The 19,327-nt window shown below is 41.2% G+C and overlaps 1 protein-coding gene across 1 annotated transcript in view; it reads right to left on the bottom strand.

Annotated features, from left to right (window-relative positions):
* KIAA1549 (KIAA1549 ortholog) overlaps positions 1 to 19,327 on the bottom strand; it is a 310,123-nt gene continuing 290,796 nt past the window's right edge. The window contains 1 exon segment of the mRNA XM_053718941.1: positions 1 to 1,055. Coding sequence (XP_053574916.1) covers positions 822 to 1,055 — 234 coding nt within the window. The 3' untranslated portion in view covers positions 1 to 821.

The following is a 19,327-nucleotide window of genomic DNA, read 5'->3' as shown; positions in this document are numbered from 1 at the left end:
TTGGATACAGGAGCTACAGTATTTATTTTGCTAAAGAAGAGTGTCCATTCCTACATGCTCTTTCTAAAACTGATTAATAATTTCCCTTTATTTTCCATTCTCAGCTTCATAGATCAGTCACTCAACACTTTCTGCTTCCTTTCACTACACAGACATATCATGCTCTCACAAGTCACCCAAGAATTACTAAAGTGTCATCTCTCAGTCAGGGGCCCTTTTCCAAAGTATTCTCAAACTTTGGACTACATACAGGGGCCTAGCGATAAAATTATTGCTGGTACTGAGCTTTATATATGGCACTTTGTGGTTACAAGGTCTTGGGTGCTGAGACATTGGAGTCCCTCTACCTTATGCTACAATCAATTCCTGAAAGCAGAGAGAGATATTAACCCCATTAGTGCTGTTGGAATCTGCGGCTAGTGCAGGCCTGAGATGAAGTGGGAATTACGACCCAGAGCCCTCAAGCTTAAGTTTTATCTGTATCCTCAATTATTATGTTGAGATGATTCTTCTCCCCACTGGTTCTTTTCAAGTCTCATTCCAGTGTGTGAGTAATTTATGCCCAGGTATATGCCAATGATAGTGTTATATACAGTGGTAGTCAGTAACTCAAGTCAGAACACTATCATTTAGCAATGGAACAAACTGCATTGCTTTGCTCTACAATATACTGCTGACCCATCATTCTGTACTGGTTTAAAAAAAAAAAAAAGTTTTTTCTTCAATGCTCTTTTCATACAGTGCTATGACATCTTCAGATTCTCTCAGCCCCTATGGCTTCCATAGGAAGCAGACGTAATGCCAGTCATACAAAGCCTCCATCAACTATGGTAGGTGGGAACTACAGCATGTTTCTGGGAGAGGCGTAGAAGCTCTTCACGAATGGCCTTAATGAGGGATGCTGAAGAATGGCCTGGATGAAGATCCTCGGCTGAGCCAGATGGGTAACAGATAGGAGGCGGGACATGAGTGTTGTTCCCAGGCTGCCGGGCAGGTGCTCTGTTTAAAGGGAACATCTGGGGTGCTCCATAGTCCTGGGATCCATGTGAGTGACCCTAGATATAATCAAATAGTTAGATAATTGTGATCATATTGAAGCAACATACAATAATTAGATATAGAAGTTAACCAGTCTGTAGCATACAGAATATAATACAGGAACTCTCAAGGTGATCCAAATCCTTTAAAAAAATAAATTTACAAACTAAATTTGTTTTAATATTTATTTATGCACTTATATTTCTTTTTTATCCTGAATCAATGCCTTTGGTCTAGATTCAATAGAACCTATTTCACTTTAAAAAACAAATTATGCTTACCTGATAAGTTCCGTTTCATCTGATGGAAAGAGTCCACAGCTGCATTCATTACTTTTGGGAAATAAGAATCTGGCCACCAGGAGGAGGCAAAGACAACCCAGCCAAAGGCTTAAGTACTCCTCCTACTCCCCTCATCCCCCAATCATTCTGCCGAGGAACAAGGAACAGTAGAAGAAATATCAGGGTGAAAGGTGCCAGAAGAATATAAGGACGCCCCACATAAAATTACGGATGGGGAGCTGTGGACTCTTTCCATCAGAAGAAAAGGAAATTATCAAGTAAGCATAATTTATGTTTTTCTTATTAAATGGAAAGAGTCCACAGCTGCATTCATTACTTTTGGGAAAACAATACCCAAGCTATAGAGGACACTGAATGCCAAGACAGGAGGGTACAAAAGGCGGCCCACACTGAGGGCACCAGGCCTGAACTTCTACCCGATAAAGAACTTCATCCGAAGTCGAGAAAATTTTAAGAGTCAAAGCCTCAATGACACTGACTCGCAGTTAGTCCAGAAGCCAAACTAGAGACTGCAACGGACTCGACTGAGCCAACAGTCCTCCAGGAGACACCGTCGCCCAACAAATGGTCCCCCACCGCTCATCTCCACAAATGAATGAGACACCAGCCGAAACCCCCAAGGGAACAAGGCAAAGGAGAACCAAGGAAACCAAAGGGTCCCCTAAAATAAAAAAGAACACCTCCACGTATGAGCCCAGCTCACAGAGACCCAAAGGGGCCAAAACAGGGAAAGGAGGCAATGCCTATACCAAGCGAAACCCGGGATAAGACCGGGCACAGAGACAGAACAGACATCTCTACAACATCCTGCAAGCACGGAATGCAACTGAAGAGGCAAAGTCCTCCCAGTGTCAAGAATACCAAAGCATTCGACCATGAAAAAGTGTGTAATACAGCCAGGTGGAAAACCCCAAGTTTGAGAACACAGAGTCCAAAACAGAGGGTACTTGCGAGGAAGAAGAAGTAGTCAAGCAAGAAAAACGACCGTAAAAGCAACCCCCAGACAGAGGGCACACTCCAGGCAACTTAAGTCGCTGGACCTACACAAAGGTCCCTAAAAAAGTGGAACACAATACCTCAATCAAGGCCCCGAGGAGAGTATACCCTCAGAACACTAAGTTGAAAGGAAAATCTATACGCTAGCAGACTAAGCTAACAGGATAGACCCAACAAAGCTCACACATCCAGAGGAGACTGCGACCTTTAAAACAGCTTGCGAGCACACATTTAAGGTGCAAATAGCTGCAGCTGGTTTCAAACTGCAAACCTTCCGCTTGCTAGGCAGCTAAGCTAACCATCAGGCTACTACAGCTGGCTTGAACACAGCTCCATAGACTGCTCGGCCATCCTGACCTGCAGACCCACAGCCAGCTGGACCAACCCAGCCTCAGGGATCCAAAACAGGGGAACAAAAGAATCCTGAAACAGGTACAGGAATGAGCGTAAGGATAGCACAGCCATCCCCACAGAGTACAAGTACAACCCTGAACTCTGAAAACAGACAACAAGGCCATAGACCGAAGGATCTATCAAAATAAAGGCCCAACAAGTCTGCTTGGAGCCAGCAAGACCCCAGGGTGAACCAATCCCACCTTTCTGCCTCCCATCCAGGAGAAGCCCCCAGCAAGGACTCTATCTCCATAGGGAGGAGAATATCCCCTAAAGAAAAGGGATGATGCTAGAAGGGCAACAATTGTCCTCAAGGCCCGAAACCACCGGATAATGGGAAGAGAGATTCCCAACACAGATGTCCTAGAAAAGGACCCCCTTACAAGTAGCTTGCCAAGCAGAGGGAATCCATGGGAACACTGGCAAGCTGATCAGGGGAATGCAACCCTAAGGCACACCAGAATTTGGACATTCAAAGCCAGCAGCTGGGTATGAACCAACCACCTTTGAGGCTCAAGCCACACCGCTAACCACCAGATGACATGGGCCACTCTGTGGCAAAGAATAAAAAATACTCAGAAAACCTGGCCAACCATGACCAGGTTAGGTAGATGGAGCAAGGACATAGACCAAGTTCCCACTACCGTGGAACACCCCGACCAGCCCTGAGATCCAAGATTCCAAAACCACCCAAGACTGGGTCAGGAAAAAAGGCCAAGCAAAGCTTCAGCAACCGGAAGTCTCAGAGAGAAAAACAGGTCCGGGCACCTAATAGTTCAGGCAAACCTTACCCTAGAACTAAACACCCCAACTAGCCAAAAAGCCAGACACAAGGGTATGGATTCATATCCAGAGAATCCGGATAGGGAGAAGAACTCAAAAGCCAAGACCAAAGGAAGGAACCACCCGTAGCTAAAGTCCAACACTCTAAGGAGCAAGGTTAGAAGTCTTATGAAGATACTTCTCCGAGCCTCAGGACAACCAAGGGATACCTCGAGGTAAAAATAAAATAAAAATCCTACTAGCAGGACTAGTCTCCCTATCACCTCAACACAAGCAGAGGACACAAGGAAGAGAAAGGCACTAAGCCTACACAGCTCCGGAAAACCCCGAGCTAAACAAAGTCCCCAAGGGGAACAACCATCACCCGGAAACACAGATCCCTAAAAGGAGATCTGACTCACCCGGAGACAATGGAAGAACACCAAAAGGTCTCTTATACTCAGACAGACAGTACACATCAAAGAGTAAGAGCTGCATCTAGATACACTACAAACAGCTTTCGCTTACACCTGCAAGGTGTCAAGAGCTGCAACTGGTTTCAAACTGCACACCTTCCACATGCTAGACAGCTATCCTGTACAAGCTGTTGGATCAAGCCCAAAAGGACAAATCCAGAGGCCTAAAAATGAAGGCCAAACCACCCAACTGCGGTAAGGGGCATTAAGCCCTCCAACCCTCCACCATATGGGGGAGGAAAACTCTAAGTTCTGATGAAATCAGATGTCAGAGTAACGCAGCAGAAAACTCCCCTGCCCGGCCATCTATGACTGAAGGCTATAAGGACTTAAACAATCCTTCCCACCTAACAGACCCACAGATCCTCTCAAATGCTTAGCTGAGCATGAAAAACAATAATAACCTGAGCACTCCAAACCAGTTGAGCAGAACAGCGCCACGTGTCTTAACAGCCGCAAGACCGAACAAACCCGACAGGACCAGCCTGCACCAAGAGTCCTAACCAGCAAGTTGCATAAATTCTCCCTCATAGGGGAAAAAACAGACATTTTTAACATAGGACTAACATGTCCAAAACAACTTCCGAAGAAGTAATAATGAGTATCAATCCCAGAAGGTTCCCAAAGGAAACAAAAACAAATAAAAGACATCCCATTGGATATAAATAAAATATAAGGCAATCCAGAGGTTAATGCCCAAAAAGACACAGGCCTACCCGCAGGACCAGCCAAACGGAGCCCTATCTTTCAAAACTGGGAAAGATCTCAAACAAATGACAATCAGGAGATTACTTCATCCCCACATGTCTAATGAGGTGCAGACTGAATTTCCTGTACCTGGTAACGATAGGGTCATTCAATAACTGAAAAACATGTCTAAGCAATATGCAAAGGCGCGCAATCCTGTAACGAAAGGCACAACACTCAGGGACAGTTACACCAGCGGGGAACTGTAGAGGCCCTCCCCAAGGCGGAAGGCCTAGGACAATAGGGCACAAGCACATTCTCAAATAAACTTCTGTACTCTGCAGACGAACAATCGCCAACATTATGTGGAAGCGAAAACTTGCTGCAACCTCCGGGGGGAACATGCCACCCTGCATGGAGGAATCAGAAACTGGGTCACCTGCATGTGTAGAAGTATGAATTGGTAGGGAACTCGCCTCTTGGAGGGCAGGACCCCCAGAGGCGGATGGCTCAGCAGTCCCTTGATTCCCTGAGCCTGAAGAACCAGGCTCTCTGAAACGGCATACAGAACAAAACTGGTTGACATATGTCAACGAGGCCAATCCGGATTCGTCACCGGACACAGAATCTGAATCTGAAATTAGCACAGTCTCAGCATCAGAATCCTCCATAACTGGATAGAGGATATATAAATATGGACTAAAGTAGTAAAAACAAAAATGGCACCTTACACCCCCAATGGCTGGGGCACTCACCACCTCCTATGACCATACCCCTGCGGACTAGAAAATTTTCTTTACTACACGGTCGGGAATGCGGAAATGGACAACGAAACGGAACCACGCCCAAACACAAGGTGAACCGTACAGTCCAAATAAGTGCGCCCAACCAAAAGGCTGCATCACTTCCAAAGGCCTCAATGTTCCAAACCACGAGCCCATAAACATCACACATAAGCAGGTTGAATCACATAACAAACATGATTATAAACCGCCCTGTTCACTAACCCCCCTCAGCAGATATTAACCCTCGATTCCAAGATACTACAAGAGACTCACTGAGACCCTAATGATAAGTTAGACCCACAAGGTGGTAGCCTCTCGGGAAAACATTCACATTACAGTACATTGATGAATAAAGTAAAATGAAAAGATCTTACCGGAATCTACGTTGTCAAACAGGAACATGGCCTTTCAAGTGTGACGGATAGTAGCATTGCCTCCGCCATGGACTTGAGAGAAGAAAGCAGGCAGTGGAGCGAAGTTTGACTACGCTGATTGCTTGAGGAGCTGTTAATCGGGATGGTTTCACAGAAAGACTCTCCCTGCATCTCCGGACTCTAACTTTAATCCAAGCCCTCACTGAGAGACTGACAGGACTACTTAAAACTCCTGTCCCATGCCGAAGAGTACTACCCTCCATAAGAGACGAACAAAAATTAAAAATTCTGACACTTCTCTGCTAACCTCCTGGGACGAAAGGCAAAGAATAACTGGGGGATGAGGGGAGTGGGATGAGTATTTAAGCCTTTGGCTGGGTTGTCTTTGCCTCCTCCTGGTGGCCAGGTTCTTTTTTCCCAAAAGTAATGAATGCAGCTGTGGACTCTTTCCATTTAAGAAGAAAAATGGCTGCACTGTAAAAACTTGAAAATTGTGGAAATCATAAAGATTTGTTCCTGACCCTTGTAAACTTTAAATTCTGGCCCAAAGTGTATGTGAACCATCCTGATTATTCCTCTAGAATGCCCCCAGAACACACAGAGTCCCTAGAGACACCTTTTGTTGTATCTGTAAAAATGTCAGTGGGTCTTGATAATAGTCCAAGGGTTTTAAAGGAACTTGGATCTGTGTTAGCTGGGCTATTAACTGATCTGTTTGATCATATAGTATTGACAGGAGTTGTTCCAGATGATTAGAGAATAGTGAATGTAATACCTCTTCATAAAAAGGGCAGTAGGGAAGAATCTGGAAACTACAGGCCAGTATGTTTAACTTCAGTAGTAGGGAAATTAATGGATACTCTCTTACAAGAATGAATTATGACTTGCATAAAGACAAACAATTTAGAGGACCAAAATCAGCAAGGTTTTACTTCAGGTAGATCATGTCATACTAATGTAATTGACTTATTTGATTATGTAACAAAAGTATTAGACCAGGGTGGAGCAGTTGATGTAGCATATCTAGATTTCAGCAAAGCATTGAAAACGTCCCACCCAACAAACTCATTCAAAAACTGTATCTCCTTGGTCTAGATTTAAAAATTGTGAACTGGGTAGAATGCCGACTTAAGGATAGAAAACAGAGTGTCTTAGTAAATGGAGTACATTCAGAAGAGGGGGCAGTTACTAGTGGTGTTCCTCAGGGGGTCAGTTCTGGGGCCTGTTTTGTTTTAACATATTTATCAGTGATATCAGTGAAGGCCTACAGAGGAAAGTATGTCTGTTTGCAGATGATACAAAAGTGAAACAAAAAAAGAAAAGGGAAAGGGGGTGATACGATATTAACTTTCAAGTATATTAAAGGGACAGTCTAGTCAAAATTAAACTTTCATGATTCAGATAGGGCATGCAATTTTAAACAACTTTCCAATTTAATTTTATCATCAAATTTTCTTTGTTCTCTTTGTATTCTTTTTTAAAAGCTAAACATAGGTAGGTTCATATGCTAATTTCTAAGCCCTTGTAGGCCACCTCTTATCTCAGTCCATTTTGACATATAGATAACATTGCTGATTAGCTAAAATGCAAGTCTATCAAAAGAACTGAAATAAAGGGGCAGTCTGCAGAGGCTTAGATACAAGGTAATCACAGAGGTAAAAAGTATATTAATATAACAGTATTGGCTATGCAAAACTGGGGAATGGGTAATAAAGGGATTATCTATCTTTTTAAACAATAAAAACTCTGGACTAGACTGTCCCTTTAAGGGGCAGATTCAGGAGTAATTTGTGGAAGCACTTCTTTACAGAAATAAACTTCCACAAGAGGTGGTAATGACAAACACTGTGGGAGACTTTAGGAATGCTTGAGATAAGCATAAGTCTATCCTACAAACTAAATAAGTTTATAATGTTGGGCAGACATGTTGGGACTATGGTTCTTATCTGCCATCTTCTATGTTTTTGTGTTTCTATGTTTCTCTATAACAAGATAGTCATGCAAATATTTTACAATTTCAAACATTTACAAAAACGGTTTTGCTGTTTCATAAGCTGTATAATTATTGTGTTTTACACACGGCTAGTGGTCTACATTTGATGTGCGAAATATCATAATTCAGCAACACATGCAACTAAACATATGAATTGCAGGAATTCCCACTAACAAAAAGCTGGAAATGGATAAGTCAACATGACCTCATCTTTACTACAAGGCCTCTCTGCATCCACGAGCTTCTATAAATATAGGTCATAGATCAGTGGCTTAGCATGCTATTTATTTTGTGCATTGGGTTTTGAAAAAATGCATAATATTACCATAGCTATTTTGCCAACTACAGGTTTTAAAGTGATTTAAAAGGACATTAAATCTATATTTGAAAACTGTAGCACCACATACAGCTAGAAAGTTAGAATAATTTGGTCAATGTGATGTTATTTGTAAAAAAAAAAAAAAAATAATCTGTTAACAATCTGGTAAATGCTTAAAGGTATAGTGTAGTCAAAATTAAACTTTAATGATTCAGATAGAGCATGCAATTTTAAGCAACTTTCTAATTTACTCCTATTATCAATTTTCCTTGTTCTCTTGGTATCTTTATTTGAAAAAGCAATAATGTAAGCATAGGAGCTGGCCCATTTTTGGTTCAGCACCTGGGTAGCACTTTCTGATTGGTGTCTAAATGTAGCCATCAATCAGCAAGTGGTACCCAGGTGCTAAACCAAAAATGGGCCAGCTCCTAAGCTTACATTAAAATAAAGATACCAAGAGAACAATGAAAAAATTGATAATAGGAGTAAATTAGAAAGTTGCTTAAAATTGCATGCTCTATCTGAGTTATGAAAGTTTAATTTTGACTAGCTATACCTTTAATGTTAACATGTACTTGACCAATTATTCATACTAAAAACACAAAAAGAGTTGTTTAAAATAGAAAAATCATTTGAATTAGAAAACAATCTAACAGTAAAATGTAAAAACATAAAAAAAGCAAACTAAAAACTATAAAAGGATTCCTAAATGAGTTGTTGCAATGATTTCCAAATAATTTCACAGAAGCAAAAGATACAAAACCAAAGCAAAAGATAAATATGAAAGGTAATAAATTGATAATGGCTGCCTAATAATTTGAATGCATATATGTTTCACTTACACATTAATAGCAATTTATTGCATGGATACAATTTATATCATATAATGGACTAGATTGCAAGCAGCACGCTATTGCTAGCGCGAGTTACAATATCACGACCTTGCTAACTTGTGCGTGTATTACAAGTTGAAAGAAAACACGGTCGCTCAAGAGCAAACAAAATCAATGCTTGTCGGGTTAGCGGGACTGAAGACCTCGCGTAAAGGATAAGGGTTAGAAAAAAAGGGTAAAAAAACACAAAATAAATACATTAAAATAAACTTACACTCATATACACAATATGTGATAAATTATTCATATAAATGTTAAAAGGTATATGGTATTTGACAAGATATTTGAATGGAAAGGGCTAAATTGTATACATATATGTCTACATATCTTTATGGGTGTATTTATATGTGAATATATTTGTGTGTGTGTATATATATATATATATATATATATATATATATATATAAAAATCTCCCATGCGTATCTGCACTCACAATTCAATAAGGTCATCAACCAAGGTACCTAAGTCAGAATATCCACAGGTTTCTTCAATAAAGGACTGCACTCACTGGATTTAGATATAGAATATACTTATTATATGGTGACGTTTCGGGGTTCGCAGACCCCTTCCTCAGACCAAATGCAGTGCAAAAACAATAGTGACTTTTAAACCTAATAAGCCCCTCCCAGCAGATAGTGCAAAAAATTGGGCCAAAGTCAGTTGTCAAACACCTGGTTACCTAGATACCAATAGAAACAATATATTAAATTAAAACAATATATTAAATTAAAAAACATCATTATATAAATATGCTGTATCCACAAACACAATAAATACTAGCTATTCCATTCCCGTGTACACTACTATAGAATACATTCCTATTACTAATGTTATATTGCAACCTGAGGATCAGTAACAATAGCACCATAAACACAATCTTATCACTAGTCAATATTGCCATATATCGCAAAGCCTAATGAGGATAGAAGTATAGTGTTAAATCGTATCCTCACACATAACAAAGCTCATAAAGGAACAGATAGAAGACCGTTTAGAGTAAGCGTAAGTCTATTGGCCATCATAACATAGCAAGGGTGAATAGACAAAGTGCGGTATGACACTATATTTCCACTCTGGATAATAGATAAGTAATGATATAAAATCATATAAAAGTACCCACTTGGATTGTGGAAGTCTATTCCTTTAGCAGTGTGATCGCCGTATAGCCGCCTCTGTACTTCTGGACTACGGCGCAATGCTTTACAGATCTATCGAGTGCGTAGCTCTAAGTGTTTCAAATCTGCATGGCTAATTAGTATAGATTAGTGACGTGTGCGGCATGGGCTAAATGCTATAAGCACAATATTGCTATTAGAAGTCCAGTGTTAGTTGTATGTAGCTAAGTGTTAATTACTAGATATTGGTGCTTGACAGTATGTCTATCGATACTTAATGTTAAAAACATGTACAGATATAGGGGCCTATCTATCAAGCTCCGAAAGAAGCTTGATGGCCCATGTTTCTGGCGAGTCTTCAGACTCGCCAGAAACAGCAGTTATGAAGCGGCGGTCACAAAGACCGCTGCTCTGAGCCCCCTTGGTACCAACGTGTCCATTATATGTATCCATTTGGTCTCAAGTTGTAGAAGCTTCTCTGCTCTGTTACTCCCTCTGGCCAGAGGGGGTACATGATCAATTATCATTGATCATAGACTGAAGATGCTGTGGTTGCACTTAGCGAAATATCATGCCACTGGTTGTTCCGAATCTCCTTTATCCAGTGCCTCCCTGATCGCACAGCGATGGTTGGCCATTCTGTCCCTGAAGTAGTTTTTCCATTGTAGACCAAAGAGCATAGACAGATAAACATGTAAATAACATGTGTGCTTGTATACGTCAGCCTGTGACGAATTATGTACCGCCTGTTATGTGGATGTTGAAATGCCGGGCCCCTCAACATGCTGTTGCACATCACACAACTTCCGCATGTGAAACAACCATTTTTCGTTGTCTTGAACAAAGTATCTTTTTGATAACACTGGACCGGGTCTGTTTTCACTAAAATGTCTCTTAGATTGTCTGCTCTAAGGTATACCTTTCTGGGTGGTCTCATCCACTGGAATGGTAAGGTCAGGTCAGATTCCAGTAGTGACCAATGTAGTCACACTGATTTCGCCAGAGCCTTATGTGTGGGGACATAGGTGGTAATGAATTTCAACTTCTGGCTTTCTCCCTTAGGATTCTACTTCCTCTCCACCGGTTCATTGCCCAGGGTGCTCAATAACCTTTCTGATATTGTTAATAATTTCCCTTTTATAGCCTCTGGACACCAGCTTTTCTTCCATTTCGGAAAGTTGAGCAATCATAGTGGGTACCCCACTGTTGTTACGGATGACCCTTGTGAGCTGTGAGGCGATTCCCATTTTTTGGTGTCTGAGATGGAAGCTAGTGGCCTCCAATAATGAGTTGCGGTCTGTAGGTTTCGTATACAAAGAGGTATCAAAGTGGCATCCATTACAGGCATCAACCTTATAAATATTAAAGTCTAAAAAATGTATAGTAGACTCACTATATTCTAGTTTAAATTGTATGGGACAGTCCATGGATAATTTGTTCTTACACAATTTTTTGACCACCTGCTGCATGGGGTGCATCATTTGTTTAACGGAGACATCAGGACCCATGCCTAAATAGACTAATCTAATGCAACTAAGGGGGTCTTGATTATATTCGCACTGCAACGTCATCCAAGCAGACCAGCTAGGCAACCAACTTGGTCATGTGTATACATTGCAGTCTTGGAACAGTTCTTGAAAGAATGACCCAGTCATCTAATTATTATTACTAGCCATAGAAGGGCAATTTCTCAATTGGTGGTGTGGATAGACAAGATGCAGGACCTATCACCATTACCAAATCGGACAAACGGTCTGAAAATATTGGTGTCTAGATGCTGGTTTTGCTTTACACTGGAGCAGAGAGAGAGAGAGGGGCTAGCCAAGTTGATGACCTGCATGTCTGCCAACCAGATGTTTCTTAAAATAACTTGTAAACACTTTGAAAGAAGAAGAAATTGGACAACCTCTTTCAGTAATACAGAATAGTAAAGATTACAGGGGAATAGACATGTGTTTTATACAATAGACTGAGCTAACACTGACATTCACGTTTTCAAAAAATGTAGGTAATTAGGATCTGGCTATAGTTCACTTCTGAAACTGATCAGCTAATAAGAATGCACAAACAGGTCCACTTAACTACCCGAGGGAATTATACTGTATCAGACTAATCAAGTCTGGGATACACTGAGCAGAAGGTGATAGGAATAATAATCTCTTTTTGTGCTATTTTGGTCAGATTGTACAGTACATTCCAAAAACAATAAAATGTTCATTATTGTCAATGATCTGGGTAGTGTCCAATTAGAAACTACATGTACATGGAATATGGTGCTTAAAGGGACAGTCTACACTAAAATAGTTTTTGTTTTCAAAGATAGATAACGCCTTTACTACCCATCCCCAGCTTTGCACAACCAACATTGTTATATTAATATACTTTATAACATTTAAACTCTAAATTTCTGCCTGTTTCTAAGTCACTATAGACAGCCTCTTAATCACATGATTTTTTATTTTATTTTCACAACAGGAGACTGCTAGTTATTTAATAATTAGCCGAACACAATAATAAATGCAAGTCAATAGATAATTAATAAAAAGTCATATGATCAGGGGGCAGTCTGCAGAGGCTTAGATACAAGGTAATCACAGAAGTAAAGAGTGTATTAGTATAACGGTGTTGGTTATGCAAAACTAGTAAATGGGTAATAAAGGGATTATCTATCTTTTAAAACAATAAAAATTCTATTGTAGACTGTCCCTTTAAAGGGAAAGTCAACATCAGAATTTTGTTGTTTTAACCCTTTAAGGACACAGCTTTCAGTTTGCTCAATTGTTTTATGACGGAAAAATTCCGTCATATGTCCTTAAGAGGTTAAAAGACAGATAATCCCTTAATTACCAATTCCTTAGTTTTGCATAACCAACACAGTTATACTAATACACGTTTTACCTCTGTGATTACCTTGTTTCTAAGCCTCTGCAGACTGCCCCTTATTTCACCTCTTGACAGACTTGCATTTTAGCCAATCAGTGCTCACTCCTCTGTAAATTCACATGCATGAGCTCAATGTTATCTATATAAAACACATGAACTAACGCCTTTTTGTGGTGAAAAACTGTCAAATGCAGAGGCAGTCTTCAAGGTCTAAGAAATTAGCACATGAACCTCCTAGGTTTAGCTTTCAACTAAGAATTAATTAAAATTTAAAATTACCAAAACGTTAAAGGCCTAAACTCACCTACTAAACGGTCAGTCGCCCTACACTGGTTCGACAAACAAAAGTGTTCGGTGGTATTTGTGCAGGAGACACACTTCCCTTGGGCAAACGAACCCAAATTCTCTAGTAAAAACTTCCCGTTAAGTTTCTTTAACTCCCATGAAAAAAAAAAGAATGGGGTGGGTATCCCCTTACACTCCTCCCTGCCCTTCAAACTACTCCATACCGAATCAGATAAAGAAGGGAGAATATTAATCCTAGTAGGCCTCCTATATAATAGGCCAATAACCCTAATCAACGTGTATGCCCCCAATGCAAATAAGAGCAGATTTTATATTAAAATGAGAACAATGATACTGGAGTCACGTAAGGGCACGGTAGTAATGGGAGGGGATTTAAATGTAACTTTAGACCCAACACTTGACACCACATCCCTAAATGCAAGCAACTCATCACGTCCCCCTAACTCAATATACAAATGTATTAAGCAACTGGGATTAATAGACACATGGAGAGCACAACACCCCATTCAACGCGGATATTCTTTTTTCTCCCACCCCTGGTCTACATATTCCAGAATTGATTATCTATTCCTTGACCAATACAGCCTTTCCTTACTGACTGAAACTGACATTACACCAACTGCTTGGTCAGACCATTCTATGGTCTCCCTAGGACTAAACTGGCCTGACTCTCCAATCCACCCCTTCATATGGAGGCTAGACCAGTACCTACTGCATCACCCCCCAACAGCACAAAAATTGACGACTACCCTAACTGAATACTTTACCTTAAACACAATACCAGAGACCCACCCACTTTATGTCTGGGAAGCGCACAAGGCAGTATTCCGGGGTGAATGCATAAAACACAAAGCATACCTTAAAAAGCAGCATGATACCCTACTTAACACACTTACTAGTAGACTACACAAACTAGAGACACAACACAAACAGTCTCCCTCAAACAGAGACACACTGACCGCCCTAACCACCACCAGAAAAGAACTTAGAACCCTGCTTTACTCTGAGGCCCAGAGAAGAGCATTGCAACTCCGGAAAAAATACTTCTATGAAGGGAACCGCTCAGGTAAACTCCTCGCTAATACCCTAAGGGATAGAAACACTCTTACATATATCCACAAACTCATAACCAAGCAGGGAGAACATATCCTAGAGTAAAGCTATAGCTGCCCACTTTCGTACCTTCTATCAACAATTATACAACCTAGCCACGAGTCCCTCCCAAGATCGCACACAAAACATGATAGCGTACATAGCAACAGCGGGCCTAAATAAACTAACTCAGGCACAAAAGACTGACTTAGAAACACCTATAACCTTGACAGAGATTGTAAAGGCTATAAAAACCCTCCCTACAGGTAAGAGTCCAGGACCCGACGGACTATCTAACCAGTATTACAAAACACATTGCTCTATACTAGCCCCACACCTACTAAAAGTTTTTAACTCTTTGGATGAGGGTGCACAGCTATCCAATGACTCGCTAGCAGCCCACATATCTGTGATCTTGAAACCAGACAAGCCACCAGACGACACGGGCAGCTACCGGCCTATATCGCTGCTCAATACTGACGTTAAAATATTAGGAAAAGTTTTAGCAAACCGCTTAAATTCTGTCCTCAGGGACATAATACATACCGACCAAGTAAGTTTTGTTCCTGGCCGAGAGGCCAGGGACAACACTCTTAGAGCCTTAACCCTTATAGAGTATGCCAAAAACCACAACATAGAATCAGTCCTAATGGCTATAGATGCCGAAAAGGCATTCGACCGAACAGATTGGCAATTCCTTTTAGAGACCCTTAAAAACATTGAATTCGGCCCGAAACTAATCAACAGAATCTTTAGCTTGTACTCACACCCAAATGCAAAAGTCAAAGTTAACGGTATACTATCCGACACACCAAGAACCCGAGAATTAAGGGGATATTATTTGGCCATCAATCCTACAAAATAGCTGCGTACGCAGACGACCTATTATTTACTGTCTCCTCCCCGCTCACGACTGTACCAGAGATACTGGCGGAATTAGATAGATTCGGACAATACTCCAATTTTCTTGTCAATAAACAAAAATCTGAAATCCTAAATATAACTCTACCAGACACCCAATTCCAATCCCTGTCTAAAATATGCCCTTTAAAACTTAAAATAGACGCGGTCAAGTACCTAGGGATATATCTATCTCCCAAACAAGCAACCCTTTTTGACAAGAACTATAACACTCTACTCATTAACACACAACGGGACCTTAAGACATGGGCGAACAAACCTCTGTCCTGGTGGGGGTGGATCCAAGCCATAAAAATGACCACACTCCCTAGGATTACATACATTCTACAGGCACTACCGATGCACATCCCCCGTTGGTACATGACCCGACTCCAAAATAGCCTTAATTCATTCGTGTGGGGAAAATGTAAACCCAGAATAAATAGAGAAAAGATGTATAGACCGACCGCAGACGGAGGACTGGGCTTACCTAAAATCGAAGAATACTATTTAGCGGTGACACTACAGAGGGTTTTGAACTGGCACGGGAAACAAGAATGCAAGGCATGGGTTGCACTGGATTCACACATACTTAAAGCACCTCTTGTGCATGCTCTATGCTGGGTACCGAATGACCTAAGACCTCCACAATGCAAACAACTAGATATACACAGACACTTATTCAAAAATTGGGACTATATAATAAATACCAGACCACAAATATCCACCGACAGATCTCCCCTTTTTCCAATAGTATTAAATGTAGAGATGGTAGGGGGCCTTGATAAAGGATTCCAGAGACTTACTGAATGGGACTACACTATCCCATTACTCAATTTTACTGAGGCAGGCAAGCTCCTGGAAAGAGACAAATTGACCAACATAGCTAATGGTAGATTCACCAGCTGGCTGAAATACGCACAATTACACCACTTTATACATACTTCCCCATCCAAGGCAAACTTACTGAGAACACCTACTGCATTTGAATCGATAGGCCATAAAGGGACTATACCGAGGGGGACACTCTCGCTATCCCATAAGCTCTTAATTAGGAAGTCAACTGACTCCCTACCACCGTACACAATTAAATGGAATGGGGACGTAGCCGCCCACATAGAACAGGACAAATTCTCTAGTAAAAACTTCCCGTTAAGTTTCTTTAACTCCCATGAAAAAAAAAAGAATGGGGTGGGTATCCCCTTACACTCCTCCCTGCCCTTCAAACTACTCCATACCGAATCAGATAAAGAAGGGAGAATATTAATCCTAGTAGGCCTCCTATATAATAGGCCAATAACCCTAATCAACGTGTATGCCCCCAATGCAAATAAGAGCAGATTTTATATTAAAATGAGAACAATGATACTGGAGTCACGTAAGGGCACGGTAGTAATGGGAGGGGATTTAAATATAACTTTAGACCCAACACTTGACACCACATCCCTAAATGCAAGCAACTCATCACGTCCCCCTAACTCAATATACAAATGTATTAAGCAACTGGGATTAATAGACACATGGAGAGCACAACACCCCATTCAACGCGGATATTCTTTTTTCTCCCACCCCTGGTCTACATATTCCAGAATTGATTATCTATTCCTTGACCAATACAGCCTTTCCTTACTGACTGAAACTGACATTACACCAACTGCTTGGTCAGACCATTCTATGGTCTCCCTAGGACTAAACTGGCCTGACTCTCCAATCCACCCCTTCATATGGAGGCTAGACCAGTACCTACTGCATCACCCCCCAACAGCACAAAAATTGACGACTACCCTAACTGAATACTTTACCTTAAACACAATACCAGAGACCCACCCACTTTATGTCTGGGAAGCGCACAAGGCAGTATTCCGGGGTGAATGCATAAAACACAAAGCATACCTTAAAAAGCAGCATGATACCCTACTTAACACACTTACTAGTAGACTACACAAACTAGAGACACAACACAAACAGTCTCCCTCAAACAGAGACACACTGACCGCCCTAACCACCACCAGAAAAGAACTTAGAACCCTGCTTTACTCTGAGGCCCAGAGAAGAGCATTGCAACTCCGGAAAAAATACTTCTATGAAGGGAACCGCTCAGGTAAACTCCTCGCTAATACCCTAAGGGATAGAAACACTCTTACATATATCCACAAACTCATAACCAAGCAGGGAGAACATATCCTAGAGTAAAGCTATAGCTGCCCACTTTCGTACCTTCTATCAACAATTATACAACCTAGCCACGAGTCCCTCCCAAGATCGTACACAAAACATGATAGCGTACATAGCAACAGCGGGCCTAAATAAACTAACTCAGGCACAAAAGACTGACTTAGAAACACCTATAACCTTGACAGAGATTGTAAAGGCTATAAAAACCCTCCCTACAGGTAAGAGTCCAGGACCCGGCGGACTATCTAACCAGTATTACAAAACACATTGCTCTATACTAGCCCCACACCTACTAAAAGTTTTTAACTCTTTGGATGAGGGTGCACAGCTATCCAATGACTCGCTAGCAGCCCACATATCTGTGATCTTGAAACCAGACAAGCCACCAGACGACACGGGCAGCTACCGGCCTATATCGCTGCTCAATACTGACGTTAAAATATTAGGAAAAGTTTTAGCAAACCGCTTAAATTCTGTCCTCAGGGACATAATACATACCGACCAAATAAGTTTTGTTCCTGGCCGAGAGGCCAGGGACAACACTCTTAGAGCCTTAACCCTTATAGAGTATGCCAAAAACCACAACATAGAATCAGTCCTAATGGCTATAGATGCCGAAAAGGCATTCGACCGAACAGATTGGCAATTCCTTTTAGAGACCCTTAAAAACATTGAATTCGGCCCGAAACTAATCAACAGAATTTTTAGCTTGTACTCACACCCAAATGCAAAAGTCAAAGTTAACGGTATACTATCCGACACACCAAGAACCCGAGAATTAAGGGGATATTATTTGGCCATCAATCCTACAAAATAGCTGCGTACGCAGACGACCTATTATTTACTGTCTCCTCCCCGCTCACGACTGTACCAGAGATACTGGCGGAATTAGATAGATTCGGACAATACTCCAATTTCCTTGTCAATAAACAAAAATCTGAAATCCTAAATATAACTCTACCAGACACCCAATTCCAATCCCTGTCTAAAATATGCCCTTTAAAACTTAAAATAGACGCAGTCAAGTACCTAGGGATATATCTATCTCCCAAACAAGCAACCCTTTTTGACAAGAACTATAACACTCTACTCATTAACACACAACGGGACCTTAAGACATGGGCGAACAAACCTCTGTCCTGGTGGGGGTGGATCCAAGCCATAAAAATGACCACACTCCCTAGGATTACATACATTCTACAGGCACTACCGATGCACATCCCCCGTTGGTACATGACCCGACTCCAAAATAGCCTTAATTCATTCATGTGGGGAAAATGTAAACCCAGAATAAATAGAGAAAAGATGTATAGACAGACCGCAGACGGAGGACTGGGCTTACCTAAAATCGAAGAATACTATTTAGCGGTGACACTACAGAGGGTTTTGAACTGGCACGGGAAACAAGAATGCAAGGCATGGGTTGCACTGGATTCACACATACTTAAAGCACCTCTTGTGCATGCTCTATGCTGGGTACCGAATGACCTAAGACCTCCACAATGCAAACAACTAGATATACACAGACACTTATTCAAAAATTGGGACTATATAATAAATACCAGACCACAAATATCCACCGACAGATCTCCCCTTTTTCCAATAGTATTAAATGTAGAGATGGTAGGGGGCCTTGATAAAGGATTCCAGAGACTTACTGAATGGGACTACACTATCCCATTACTCAATTTTACTGAGGCAGGCAAGCTCCTGGAAAGAGACAAATTGACCAACATAGCTAATGGTAGATTCACCAGCTGGCTGAAATACGCACAATTACACCACTTTATACATACTTCCCCATCCAAGGCAAACTTACTGAGAACACCTACTGCAT

This window comes from Bombina bombina, chromosome 6 (genome assembly GCF_027579735.1).
Source record: "Bombina bombina isolate aBomBom1 chromosome 6, aBomBom1.pri, whole genome shotgun sequence".
NCBI lineage: Eukaryota > Metazoa > Chordata > Amphibia > Anura > Bombinatoridae > Bombina > Bombina bombina.
Note: the sequence above shows the minus strand (reverse complement) of the source record. Positions and strands in the feature narration are given on the sequence as shown.